Here is a 14,232-nt window from a genome sequence, read left to right on the forward strand (position 1 = left end):
GGATTTCACGCGTTATCAGTTTCTTTATTATGTCTTGATGTGTATGGAAGACTATAATTATGTTGAGTTACTCAGTATATGGATAATATTGCTTTACTTTAATCCTTGTATCACCTCCTAAGACGAACACACACAAGTTGCTAAAGAACACGATTCCAAGTATCGTTTCAAAACGAAATTCTTATCATGAAGTCTGTCATTCAGTTCAAATATGAAAATTTGAAATACAAAGAAAAACATTTCATAGACGGTCAACCAAACCTTCTGAATCTTTGAATGAAGAAGAAGAAGAAGAAGAAGAAGAAGAAAAAAAAACAGGTCTGCGCAAAAGTTGGTGGGAAAAGAAATCCCATATGCTGAACTCGCAAGGATAGACTGCGCAGCTGGGCTGCGGAGGTGTCGTGCAAACAGTACATGTACATTGTAACCGCTTGGTCGCGTGCGCGATGAATCAACGACGCTACGTAGTGGACACGCCAAGCCACAAGTACACCTTGCACGGCGGCGCGCGAGGCGGCTCCGCTCTGCGAGCGACAAGGTTCAATGTTGTAGTACGGTACAGTACAAGTACGTATGTATCGCCGCAACATCGTCACAGCCATACACACACTTTATACGTAGAAATATACTGACTTCATCACGTTTATAATACGTGTGACGCACTTGCCGCTCGGAAGAAAATGGACCGAAGGTGACACTTGTTTTGCAAATATTTCATCTGTGACTGAAGATTGCGTGAAAAACAGCTAGAACTCTTCAAGAATATAACTTTGAGAGCAAAATGCCGCGCTCCAGAAGTAAAAGCTCTTCTCCAGAGAGGAAATCCAGTAAAAAGAAGCGATCCCGTACACGTTCCAGATCGAGATCACGATCAAAGTCGAAGGCGCGAGAGAAACATGAAAGGAAAGAACGTGATAGATCAAGAGAAAGGGACAGATCAGAAAGGCATAAAAGCGGTAAATCTTCTAGGAGATCCAGGTCCAGGTCAAGAGAACGAAGGAGACATGAAAGATCCAGATCAAAATCAAAGAGAAGGACTCCAAGCCCAGAAATAGACATATTTGGCAGGGATTTGAGCAAGCGGAATGCACAGGAGGAAAAGCAAAGACGGCAGGAGGAGGAAAAACGAATGGAGATGGAAAGACAAAGAAGAATGTGAGATTTCGTTGGAAAGCCGCTGGTGGGGCAAGGCGTCCTATTTATGGTTTTCAAACCAATAATTTCATGTTAATTTGGAAAGAGCTCCCTTTAAGAAAGGTGCTTTGGTATCTGTTGCAAATGCAATCTTGATTAAAACAATGTTTGACTTTGTTTGAGTTTTTACTGATTAACAAAGAACTCTCTCCTATTTTGAGTCCTAACGACAGACTGTACTACATATTCTGTTTTGACTAACACTGTTTGGGTTTGATTATTGAAGTTCTGCCTTCTGGTATAGATATTTATACCGTAGTTTAATATGGCCCCTCGAAGCTACGTCCGACTTCTTACGACGGGAGGCCAAGTTTACCCGTTATGGGCAGAACATAAGTTGTTGGGCCTAACTGCAACTGCGACCTACCCTAAGGCGTTGGGGCTGCTCACTGTAGCATTCAGGATCATGACAGAGGTAGTATCGTATCGCAGATATAAAATATCAACTTAAAATCGAAAAATTTCTTCAATTTGAGGACTTAGGGTGAAGTTGAAGTGTTGATAACCCCGGTACGCTCTTTATACACATGGGGCTGGTCGCAGTTAAAGTGTTGACAACAGGTAATGTGTAACGTTTGGTTCTGCCAATAGTCCCTTTCCGTTCGAATTGGTGACTTCATGTGACTTGGTCGAGAGGAACCTGGGAGAACGACATGGCATGCGGTCAATGGATTTGAAATTTGTGGGCATGCGCTGGCTGTCAATTCAGTGTAGCTCTCCCAGGTTGAGCCTGGTTGAGATGCAGATATTTAGCAAATAATTGCAGCGTTGAAGTGGTACAGATTACTTTGGTCCTGTATGACTATGACTAAATAATGGCAATAATTATCCACATAGGCCTAATTGAGTTTAATTCTATGGAAGGGGCGCTGGTGTAGGGTTTCTGTTGTGATGTGGGCCAAAACCAAAACTGCATTTATGTAATCAGTGCAGTGTGGTGGGACATTGGTTCCCAGGTAGTCGCACACATAGTACACTTTTAGCAATTTAGGAGAAGTACACTTGTACATAGACATGTAGGAAATGATAAATCTATGCTAAGCAAAATTGTTGCTTGACATGCAGTGTACTTGTACTGCACACTTGTGGTTTTTTTTTTGTGTGTGTTTTTTTTTTTTTCACCCCTTGAAGGAAAGAAATACATGTGCTGGAAAAATGCTGGGAAAGTAGTTTGAAATAAAGGTGATGAAAAAGTCATATATGGAGGGCTTCCAAAGGAACTCTTTCCTGAGATTCTTTCCATGGTTTGTGTGTAGCATTTATGGTCCTGGTCTTGTCCCATCTATTGGTATGAATTTGTCAATGTTTTTACTCTTTAGATCTGATGCTGGCACACCGTTGACCTCCAGATGACTCTTCTTTGAACAGCAGAAAGGCAGACACAAGAATGTCTGATATGAACTCTCGAGTGAGGTTTAAGTGAATGAATGCTGAAAAACAGTCATTTGCTACATGTAGTAGCATTTATGTAAAAATGTATCAGGCATCATTCAAGTACATGAACATGTACAGTATACAACATATCGTCAGGTGCCCGTGCATTGGCCGCTAACACAATACAAATTGTATTGCGTTAGCGGCCAATGCACGGGCACCCGACGATATGAGACCAAAAAGAAAAAACAAAAACAAAAACGGAAAGAAACAACCAAAAAAAAAAAGAAAAAAAAAAGGGAAATAGAAGACATGAGCATACCAGTACTTCTAGAATCTAATTTTTGTCCAGGTCTTGTTCTTGAACTAAAACTGACTCACAAATTACGGCATTGCCACATACAATCGTATGTGCATGAGAGCTGTATATCCTGTATCTCTCATACACTTTTGTATGATGTCTGTGTGTTGTGGAAGGACATATTTCATCTTTCAATGTACTTCTGAATCATATCAACTCCTTGCAGACGTCAGCAGGAGATGGAGGCGAAGCTGATCGAGGAGGAGGTGACACGGAGAGTGGAAGAGATGGTCGCCCAGCGGGTGGAGGAGGAGCTGGAAAAGAGGAAAGACGACATCGAGGAGGAGGTGAGGAGACGGGTGGAGGAGGCCAAGCGAATCATGGAGAAAGAGATGATGGAGGAGATGGAGAAACAGAGGGAAGCAGAACTCGCAGCTCAGCAAGCCAAAGAGGTTAGTGCAGGGGATTCTGCAGGAGAGCCACATTATTAAAGCAAAGGGGTGGATGTTAGATAGTGATGTCAAGTTGTACTATTACTGTGGAGATGTGGTGCGAGAAGGAGGTGTGTGTTCCAGCACTATTCAGCCTCACATAAAAGGCGAACATCACTATTATTTTCTTAACCACATATACTTGTATATAACAAAGGTTTTTTTGTATCTCTTATCTACAGAACCGTATCTCGAAGAACAAGCCGTTTTTCAACAGTTTTCAAGTGCATGTTGTGCAAGATACTAGTAGTTGTTTTGTGTATTGTAGCTGACTGCATGTGCCTAGGTGTATATGTACATGTATGCCTGCTAAATTCAGTTGAATTATGGGAGGGTGTTCCCAAATGGGTACATTGTATGTACATTGTACATAATCAAGTGCCCCACCCCTTACTTAGTTAAACGGACATGTGCCCATTTGTTTTACTTGCCCTTGAGTGAGGTTTAGTAACCCCAGGCAAGCTGATTTGTAGCACCCTGCTGTGTCATCTGCACGCTTTTGTTAGCAAGAAAACTTATGAAATTCTTTCTAAAGGTCTTTCCATACCACACCTTATTATAGTGCATTTCAAATACTAGTACATGTACATTTATTGAAGTCGAACAACAATGATAATATGAGAATGACTAATGCTAGACTGATGTAGTCACTTTATAAAGGTCCTACTAAACCTAAAGGACAAGTTCACCTTAATATACATGTACAGTATGTTCCTCAGCATGTACATTGTACATTACTAGCTGTATGTTAGTCTTCTCATCAGTGATGATGGCACCAAATCTTTAAAAATTCATAACCTTTGAGGAATGATACAGTATTGGTGGAGTTGAGAATTGGGCTCTTAACTTTTGCGAGATACATGTACCAAGAAAACACTTATGAAATAGTATAGAGCATACCATTTTAAGAGGAATTAAAAGTTTATTTGATGAAAATCGGGTTTGGAATGACTGAAACATCCAAAAACAAAGTAAAACAAAACGATTGCAATAAAATGTGGGTCCCACACTTTATCAGAATTACTCTGTTTTGGATATCTCAGCCATTTCAAAACCAATTTTCATCAAATAAATGTTGACTTCCTCATGGAATTACATGCTCTTTCATATTTCATAAGAGGTTTCTCATTATCTCACCAAAAATTGTTAGAAACCTGAAATTAGGTCTCAACCAAAACTATACGATCCTCAAACTTTCACTGATGTTTTCTTCTAATATTGCTGCATTCACTCAATCCACTCTACTCATACCCATGCACATGTACAATTTGTGATATTAAGGTGAACATGTCCTTTAACAATGACTGTTCTAATGGTGTCTATGAACCTTTCGGCTCTGATCGTTGCTATGGACTTTGTTTGTTTTGACTACCGGTATGCAGGAAGAAGAGCTGAAGAAGCGGGAGGAACTGGAAAAGATCATGCTGGAGAATCAACAAAAGATTGAGGATGCGCAGAGGAAGCTGGTGAGTGGTCATCGTCCAGTCATTGTGGGGGGTCAGGCCAATACACAATCACTAAGATATCCACACCCTCTTCATGTTTACATTCGCACACACACATACAGTGTTTACACATACTTGTACATAAAACATGCAAGCATGTGTATTTACATTGACCTGTTTGAACCTTTTTTTCATGAGAGGGGATGACAGTGAAAACTTCTACAAGATCATAAAATCAATGCTAATACATTTCTTTGATTCTTATGCTACTTCATAATCTTCGTAATCTACTGTTGCAATAATTCTTTTACTCCACAGGTTCACCAATGTTACATTCTGTTTACCTTACAGATTTTATCATACAGGCGAAAGCGGCCATTAAGCACTTCACTCATGCATAGTTTATGTTATTTCTGTTCATATTTGACTTACAGGTTAAAAAACAGTAAATTCTGTATTGATTGAGTTTGGATAATACAGATTAAAAATTAAAGAAAAAAAAAATCTGATATGTGTCAGCTCTTAATAGTTCTGAAAGGATTTTGGTTCCTTGTGTAAATTATTCTGTCAGCTTCTATGCTTCTCAGCATGTGTGTTCAAGTCTAGTGCATGCGTCATTAGATTTCCCTTTATTTGCCAGCTTTTGTAATTCCGATGTTATGTGATATTCATTTGCTATAGGGACAATCATTGACTGATGACACCTTTCTTTAAGTCACACAGAATTTTCCTGTCTTAAAGGGCACATGAAGTATTAATGATGTCTTGTTTACTACTCTGTGTTTCTTCTAACTTTAATTCTATCATTCCAACTTCTCTGCAAGCACACTTCTACATGGGAACTTGTGTTTACTTTGTACTTGAAGGAGTTATCTAACCAGTCACAAAATGTTTTCTTTCTAGTACACATAATTGTATGTTTATGTACACGTAGTGTTGCCAAGAAAGAACACTTGAGTTAGAGATATGTTCTTTAAACCCTTTAAAACGCTTTTCAAAATATATGGTAACATATGTAGAATAGGTCCTGTTTAAATCAGCAACATTTGTCTTGAGCTTCAATTTGTACATTTACGCAGCAATGATGCCTAACTGTTGAATGCATCAATATGATTGAATTTCTTTTCGGGTTTTTTTTAACCTTGTTAAAAATTTTCAAAACTGGCACATAAACAATATGCACTGTATCACATTTCTGCTATACATGCAAAAGTAAGTACAGCTGTAATGTTAATATCATACCTCTTGATCTCCATTACTTTTTTTTTTCTCTCTCTCTTCAAAGTCAAGAAATTTTGGAAACAAATTGATCACTACTTAATCGAGAAGGAATAAGAAATCTTATAAAGTGTAGGATTGGTTAGACAACTCCTTTTAATCTCCTATTCTTTGCACCAACAATCTTTTATGCACTTCTGTTTGATTTGCCATCTTTCTACTGTGAAAATTGTGTGCTTTACAAATTTTAAGTAATGTACTTGCTGGCCCTATACAGTGTAGCATGTGTTAAACCTATTGGGGTATTTTTTTCCAAAGTTTTTAAAGCTTGCCAAGTACATGTATGTGGGATAATTCCGCAAATGCCTTTACTGTAAATGCTGTGAATTGCCAATCCGTGAGGGCACTTAAAAAATATGTATAATGTTAGAAAACATCTTTGAACCATGTCGGTCTTGTGAGGGCCACAATTAGTGAATTTAAAGGGCTGTTCATCAATTTTTAGGATGTACTGTATTTTCTCCACGCCCCTTTGAAACAAAATCATCGAAAAGCTTCAAATAACAGTCTAAATGTACCTTAAGTGAGAACTATGTTGCATGATTTCTACGTTGGGTTCATTTCTCCATTTGGTGTCCATTTCCCTTGTACCGCACTCTTTTGTGTATTATTTTATTTCATTTTTTTTTACCTTCAGTTAGATAAAGTGCATGTGGTTCTGTCACTAATATTATGAAGTTTTAGTGTACTTTTCTTCTCATTGGACGAGACATTATACATTTACAAGTATAGTTTCAACTGCATCTACAGGTATGTTTTTTTTCTCAACATTGTAGATGTGTTATGGAATCTCCTGTGTAGTTAATAATCAGTATAGAGGAAAAAATAGTTTTGATAATAATGTGAACACCACATACATGTATCAGCATCCCACAATGATTTTTTTTTTATGGAAAGAAATGGACAGTATACAACATGTCTTAAAAGTTCTTCACATGAACATAACACACCTTTTTAATCATTGTTATCAACAGCATAATGAAACTTTTTTTTTTTCCAATCTGAAGTGCTAATTATGTCTTCACAATCATATCACAATGTAATTATGTGCATCTAGAAATACCTAGTTATTTGTGCATAGGATTTTATTTTATTTTTTTCATTCTTGCCTTTACCCCACTTTTGGTTTATTTTGATCAGACATAATGTGCCGCAAAAGACAAATTTATACAAACTTTACTGTCCCTTTATTACTTTATAAGGTATCCCTCTACATGTAGTTGTTTATCCTTTACACTTTTGATTTTAGGATTGTAGGCTAGATGTATACACAGTATGTATTAACCACTTGATTTTTCCCACAGTCAAGCTTGTGCCAAGAGGACAAAGAGAGGGTTACGGACTGCATCACTGAACCCTTTTGCTAACTTTCATTGTTCTGTTTTTTTAATGATTTGAGACAATCTTTCACAGAGGTGAAGATTTGTGTATAACGTTGCAAACTTGAAGTGCAGGAAATAGTTTGCTGTGCTGAAAAGGTGGAATCCACTTGGCAAAAGGAGCAGGAATATTCTGAACCAGCAGAAGGCTCGCAAGTTTAACTTGGTTTGTTTTTCACTTGCAACTGGTCCAGATTTGTCTTTGTATGTGGGGGTTTTTGTTTTGTTTTTCCATTTTTTTCTTCTTCAAAATGATCTGAGACCAGTTTGCAGAAATAATGTTCCTATTCCAATCACTCTTGTCTGTCAAAATTTTTGATAATTGAATTGGTGCCCTTGGACAAAATATACATTTAAAAATACACATTTTCTTTTCCCCAGTTTGGTTTAAAAACATCACCTTGAAATAATTGTCTTGTTTTTGGAGGTACTCTTGAGGGGGGAAAATATTAATGAAATAACTACAAACTGTAAGAGATGAAATACAGATGGGCAATAGGCAGGGGGAGTTTAGATAAAAGATGACTTTCCTGAGCAGTGCAGTGTTTAAAAGTCCAGATGCAAATTCTACCATGGAACAACCGTTACGCAGTAGACTTGTGTCATATTATACTGGAATATGACAAGGAAAAGTAATGTAACTACTTCCTATTTCATCTCCATAAAAATTCCATCAAAGAGAGAATATGTCCATTTGGTCACAAATTGCACTTATGTCAGGCAGCAAACCGTGAGTATACAACCCAAGGGACTTTTTTTTTTTTCGTTTGCCTTGCTTACATGTAAGAGAACTTTGATACTTCGCACATGGTAATTTCAGAGCTGTATAATTGCCTTTACTTCAGGGCTACAGATTCTTTTTAGACAGGGATGAATTCATCACCCATAAATGATGTGAAACGAGTTGAACATTTGCAATGATAGGGAGAATGAGAGAGTTTTCCAAAATACCTGGAGAGTTTTTTTGAGTGAGTCATCCATTCAGCAGGAAAAGAAAAAAAAAAGCACAATGCAAAAACAAAGAGGAAAATCATGTTAAATGTAATATCATGTTTAAACAGGAAAGAAAAGAAGATGTGAAAGAGTGGACATGTTGAACTTAGTGGTTGTTGGTGTTTTTGAGTGACAAAAGCCCTCACATTTAGCCCTGTCTTTCTGGTTTCTAGGCGGAGGAGCGCTTGGAGATGGTTGAGCGTCAGCGTAAAATGGACGAGGAGCGCCAGGCCTTTGAGCGCGAGCAAAAGCGCCGGCACAAGGCCGAACAGGACCTTATCCTTAACAAAAAGAGCGGCCGGCCCAAATTGTCCTTCGGCTTTAAGAAGACCGACCCACCTACCTGATGAAGGAACATCCCAATGCGGTGATTATCCTTCTTCATGATTTTGTTGTTATTGTTTGTTTGTTGTTGTTCTTTCGTGATATTTTTGAAGGGGAAAATCTAATGCAACTTACAGTTTTCAATGTATATTTGGTAGCTCTTGTGACCGGTTGGGGGAAAGGCGTTCCTGTCCAATCCTTCTTCTTCTTTTTTTTCTTTTTTTCTTTCTTTTTTTTTTTCTGTGGGTAAAGCTGATTATTATTTTTTTTTTTTTTGTAATTCTGTGTTTCATTTCCATAAATTTTTCCATCTGCATTGGTGTTAAATACCAAAATGGTTGACTTGTCTGTTTATGTCCCTGGTGTTACAGGGGAAATAATGAACTTGAATTGACCTACCAATAAATCTATATGGACCTAGCTAAGTTAATACATGCACACTAAGTTATGGATGTATATTTCTTTCTTTTTCGTCACCAAAATTCCAGGGTTCTTTTCATTTAGAATTACATTATAAGTATTCCCCATGCGAATCTTTTGAAAATGTTGGGTAAACCTGAATCCTAAAAGCAGTCATAACACATTGACAGTAAACAATGTGTATACATTTTCAGCATAATCTCAGTGATTGCAAGGTTACATGTATGTGTTGTGATATCGACCATGATAGCGCGAGGGGAATATTTATCAGAGGGCCCCAGGCATAGAGCGTAATTTTTTCCATGGTATGGCTTGTATCACCTGTAGTTATAAACATAGACAAACAGAGTAAAAAAAGAAATCACTAGAGTTAACTTTACGTTGCATGTGTACATAGATAGTTAGTATTCAACTATCTCTTCCACTCCTCTGTGAAGTGTGTGTCCCCCATAGTACAGTGTAGTATCATGCCCAGTCCCAATTATATAACAAATATCCCTCCCTTCCCCTTACTCAGAATATGCGGAGTATGAACTTAAAATTGTAACAGTGTCAATGTTTTCAAACAATCACTAGTTTTGGTGTCATTGTGGAAGCAGTGGGTTTGAATGTTTCTCATAATGAGAAGTTTTGACAGTAAATGGAAAACCCATACATGCTTGAACATTTGTGTCACATAGTGTACATGTACAATGTAAGCCGTAAGTCATGTACAGAAAGGTTTGCTTAAATTGTGTATTGAAGTGTCGGTCAACAGTTGTAACATAATGTACAGTGGACTCCCATTATAACAAAGTCCTCGTGACTTACAGTTTTCTTTCATTATTGAAATTTCAGTATAGCCGGACAAACAAACAGTAAAAAACATAGAGCGGATAATGTTTCAGCCTGAATTTTTACTCTGTTGTAACCAGAATTTTGAAATAACTGTGTTCTTTATAACGGGAGTTCACTGTACCTTTAAGTGTAATAGGAATGATGGGGGGGGGGGGGGGAGGAGGGGGGACATATAACTACTCTTTGATAATGCCTTGATAATGCCTGATTTATAGGGAAAACAAGCGAAAAGAAGCAAGCATGTGAGGCAGTAAAATTTACTGAAAAGAAGTGATACACACATGTATGAGCCCTGGATATCACTGAACATGCACGTCAGCAAGCACAATTTTGTTACACCTTGTGAGACCTCTGGTTAAAAAAAAGCTTTTCCTGGATGTAATTTTTGGTTGATTTATATTCAATGAGTGACCTGTGTATAATCATTTATTACTGTATGAGCTGTTACTTTCGCGCACAGATATCTTCGTGAATGAGGAGGTTACAGACATTTTTGCGAGATGTTGTTTTCGCGAATTGAAACCGTGCCTATTGTTAGTGCACTATTACCTTAGCACATAGTGACATTTTCGCGAGTTAAATTTGCGGTCCAACATTGATTCGCAAAATTCACGAAAATTAAACCCTTTCGAAAATAACAGCTTATACAGAAGTGAGGGCAGAAATTAAATGCAATGTTTGGTAGACTGTGCAGGGTGACAATGCGGTCATAAAAGCACAGAGCACCGTCAGCAAACATGGCATCCTCTGAGTGTAATTAAAGGGATCGTATAGTTTTGGTAAAGACCTAATTTCACGTTTCTAACATTTTTTGGTGAGATAATGAGAAACCTCTTATGAAATATGAAAGAGCATGTAATTCCATGAGGAATTCAACGTTATTTGATGAAAATTGGTTTTGAAATGGCTGAGATATCCTAGACAGAGCGATTCTAATAAAGTGTGGGACCCACATTTTATTATGACTGCTTTGTTTTACTTTGTTTTTGGATGTTTCAGCCATTCCAAATCCGATTTTCATCAAATAAACTTTGAATTCCTCTTAAAATAGTATGCTCTGTACTATTTCATAAATGTTAACTTGGTATCTTGCAAAAAGTTAAAAGCCCAATTCTCATCTCCACCAATACTGTACATCCCTTTAAAGGTCATTGTAAGTTCAAGTTTTATTGCAGTCATGGTGGAGAGCTGTGTAATGCTTTGCTGCTCTTGCATTACAGTTGGTTATATCTAAATTTACTGTTCTCTGTTTACCATGAAGAACAAAGAAGGCAGGTTTCCTTTTCTTGTACATAGGAGCAATACAGTAGGCCTTTGTTATAAGTAACCACCAATGGAATGAAAAAATCTTTTTTGTTTTGTACTGGTATATTCAAACTTGGTTGTAACAGGGTTGCATAAGCAGTGAAATATCAAGGAATTTTGAATTTTTGGACCTCAAATTTATTTTGTTATAAGTATAAGACTGCTTCTTCAAGGTTCTTTATAACGAAAGTCTATTGTATTGCCAATGTTATTAAAATGAATCTTGATCAGGATGTTTTGGATGAAATATGTTTTGAATAATGATTAAACAAATCTTATTTAGTTTATGCCACATCATCCACTTACGGTATGTATAGTTTAGGCCACTGTCAACTTGCATCTAATATTTTGATGCTTTTCAAAAATATTTGGTTGTTAACCATTGTGTGAATACACATTTGTACAGGAAGTTTTATTAATGGATGAATTATTATAGTTTCTTTTTTGACACATCATTGATGTATACAATTTAAGATAGAAGGAAAGGCTTTGAACATGTAACAAGCCATCCTCTTTTTGGAAGGAGAAGTGTAAATGAGCCAGACAGAACCAGGATAAACTCACTACACATTTACTTTTACCTTGCCTATTGGAGCTAACATGCAGACTTACACTTGTACATGTTGTACAAAACAAGCACAGACACAGGATTATACACTCTAAGTGTTGGTTGACTGTTAGAGTCGGAGGAGTTGCATGTGATAATACGTCAAAGAGTAGTATCATTCGTAACTCAATAACTGACGATGTATTGAACACACAATTACTGGTAGTTGCAACTTCTACATAATACTGCTATCAATCAGTTGTGTGTCAAGGAAGCTGTCTTGAGTCCAAGATAGAAAGGCAGAGAGAATCGATGCAAAACGGAGAAAGATTCGTAGTCACATTGTGGTGTGTCTGTCTGTGTAACAGCAAGAAATTGACACACCCTTCACGTATAAATCTGTGCTTGTTATGTGTCATAGTGTATTACCTCGTCCCTATATATTCACCTCCCATCCTGGCAACATTTTATATTGTACATAGGGAGCTGCGTCAACAATTATGCAACTGTACATATTTCGGTAGACCTGTAGCTGTTTTCCATACACATCCTTTTGAATCTCTGGAGAACAACAGTTACCTGGTGTGAAAAACCTGTTTGGAATGAAGAAGTGAAATCAGAGCAAGCAATTTGGGGAGATTTTGAGGGAAATTAGGCAAGTGGCTAGACAGTGATGACATTTTTAATGCCATTAGGCGATCTACATGTAGCAGGACAGTAATATTAACCTGTTGAGGACAGACTGATTTTGCTGCAACACACATTTCCCATAGACACCTGCCCGAGTGTACTCGGGACTTGCCCTCAACGGGTTAAGTGCACAAGAATTGCACTGTTTGAACATGTGAAGACCAAATTCTAATCTTTCTTTAACTGGCTTCAATTACTCTGCTTCACAATACTAACGGTGTCGAATGATATGATCCTGGAGCAGAGATGGGTGCTGTTTCGTGCACACGCGAACACATGAAGGACAAACCAGGAAACAGATATGCCAAGATGCCACAGTTAAGACCGCTGTTCTGAAGTGCCATTGAATATTGTGGATAATGATAAGCCTGCATTCAGATGCAGTAGTTAAAACACTTGCCCAGTTCTCCAAAAGTTTCCCCAATTGGTTGCCAGTGGTGTACTGCATTCTTGTTGTAGATTTTTTTTTCCTTTTTTTTTTCTGTTCGTACAAACATGTGGTTAAAAAAAGAGGTTTCAAACCAAGCAGGTTGTAAGGAGTGTTATACCCATAGGTAGAGTGGAAACTTGGTATAAAAAGACTTGAGATTTCAAAATACCCGAGATTACCCAAAACAAACAAACAAACAAACAAACTTGAAAGCAAATTTGCTCATTTCATTTACCCTGGTGAAGGTAATTCTTTTGTATTTTCTGCTTTTGGCTAGAGATACAATGTATAATGAAATAGCCGATATGATGAGTAAAATTTCTTTAATCCTAAGGACCTTTTTGTACCAGGTTTTCACTATGTTGTCCACTCTTTCACCTTTGATAACAAACTGAAATTATTGTGCAGTCTGGCTGGGTAAGCAGAACATGCATGTATCCCATTCTGGCTGTTGATAGAGTGAAATGATTGTCTGTTGCAGGATATCTAGTAAATATTGATTCCATCAAGAATAGAAAGTCTTCACTTCGGTATTTTATGTGCACTTTGTGATATTAACTATGGTTGCAGTGTGTGGGTGCATTTGGTAGTGTGATGTTTCAGGTACACAATAGTGTTCTGTACAGCAGTCGAACAACTGGTAATTATTAGTACTACTAGCTAGTTAAAGGGGCATTTCAGTTCATACACACACACACATATATATGTATGTATGTATATATATATATATATATATATATATATATATACATACATATATATGTACATTAAATAATTGTCATTTCATGTGATCAAAAATCTTTGTCACATAATGCTTTCGAGATACTGTATTGATTTACCATCCTTATGCTACAAGTAGTTTACATTTGTATGTGATATTTTATAATCATCATATATGTATAAAGTGCGAGAAGGGGTCCCGACCGTGTACAGCACCAGTGTAGCTCCTTCATTATTTATTCAGCGCGAGAAGAAGAGCATTCGTCGGTGTAGCTAGTGATCAACGTGGGTGTTTATTGCCGAGCTTTCGGACGTGAAATGATACAAAACTGACTCACTCGTATGGCTACACTCATAACAATATAAATCTATCTAACGTGATCGAGTCTATAATGACTATGTCATCAATGAATTTGTAGTTATATAACAGCATACAATAATAAATAAAATATATAGATATAAATGTATATATACATATATATACAGTTCACACTCTACTTACTT

At 37.2% G+C, this 14,232-nt stretch overlaps 1 protein-coding gene across 2 annotated transcripts; it reads left to right on the plus strand.

Annotated features, from left to right (window-relative positions):
- The first annotated feature begins 646 nt into the window (after nucleotides 1-646).
- Nucleotides 647-13,529, plus strand: LOC139727534 (uncharacterized). 2 transcript variants are annotated; one of them, XM_071638507.1, is made up of 4 exons: nucleotides 647-1,155; nucleotides 3,096-3,321; nucleotides 4,743-4,826; nucleotides 8,629-13,529. In XM_071638507.1, the coding sequence occupies exons 1-4, from the start codon at nucleotides 782-784 to the stop codon at nucleotides 8,800-8,802; spliced, it is 858 nt and encodes a 285-aa protein (XP_071494608.1). In that variant the 5' UTR covers nucleotides 647-781; the 3' UTR covers nucleotides 8,803-13,529. The 2 variants fall into 2 exon arrangements, with proteins under 2 accessions (XP_071494608.1, XP_071494607.1); XM_071638506.1 differs by lacking the exon at nucleotides 8,629-13,529 and having other exon boundaries at nucleotides 4,743-6,929.
- Nucleotides 13,530-14,232: the final 703 nt, after the last annotated feature.

This window comes from Diadema antillarum, unplaced genomic scaffold (assembly GCF_040938485.1).
Source record: "Diadema antillarum isolate AM-2024a unplaced genomic scaffold, OU_Dant_1.0 seq00000135_RagTag, whole genome shotgun sequence".
Classification (NCBI taxonomy): domain Eukaryota; kingdom Metazoa; phylum Echinodermata; class Echinoidea; order Diadematoida; family Diadematidae; genus Diadema; species Diadema antillarum.

What these genes read in the sequence shown, in the direction of transcription:
- LOC139727534 (XM_071638506.1), top strand. Translation starts at nt 782, where the DNA reads ATGCCGCGCTCCAGAAGTAAAAGCTCTTCTCCAGAGAGGAAATCCAGT. An exon ending in ATGGAAAGACAAAGAAGAAT is followed by an intron (nt 1,156 to 3,095) that starts GTGAGATTTCGT and finishes AACTCCTTGCAG; the next exon opens with ACGTCAGCAGGAGATGGAGG. An exon ending in CAGCTCAGCAAGCCAAAGAG is followed by an intron (nt 3,322 to 4,742) that starts GTTAGTGCAGGG and finishes ACCGGTATGCAG; the next exon opens with GAAGAAGAGCTGAAGAAGCG.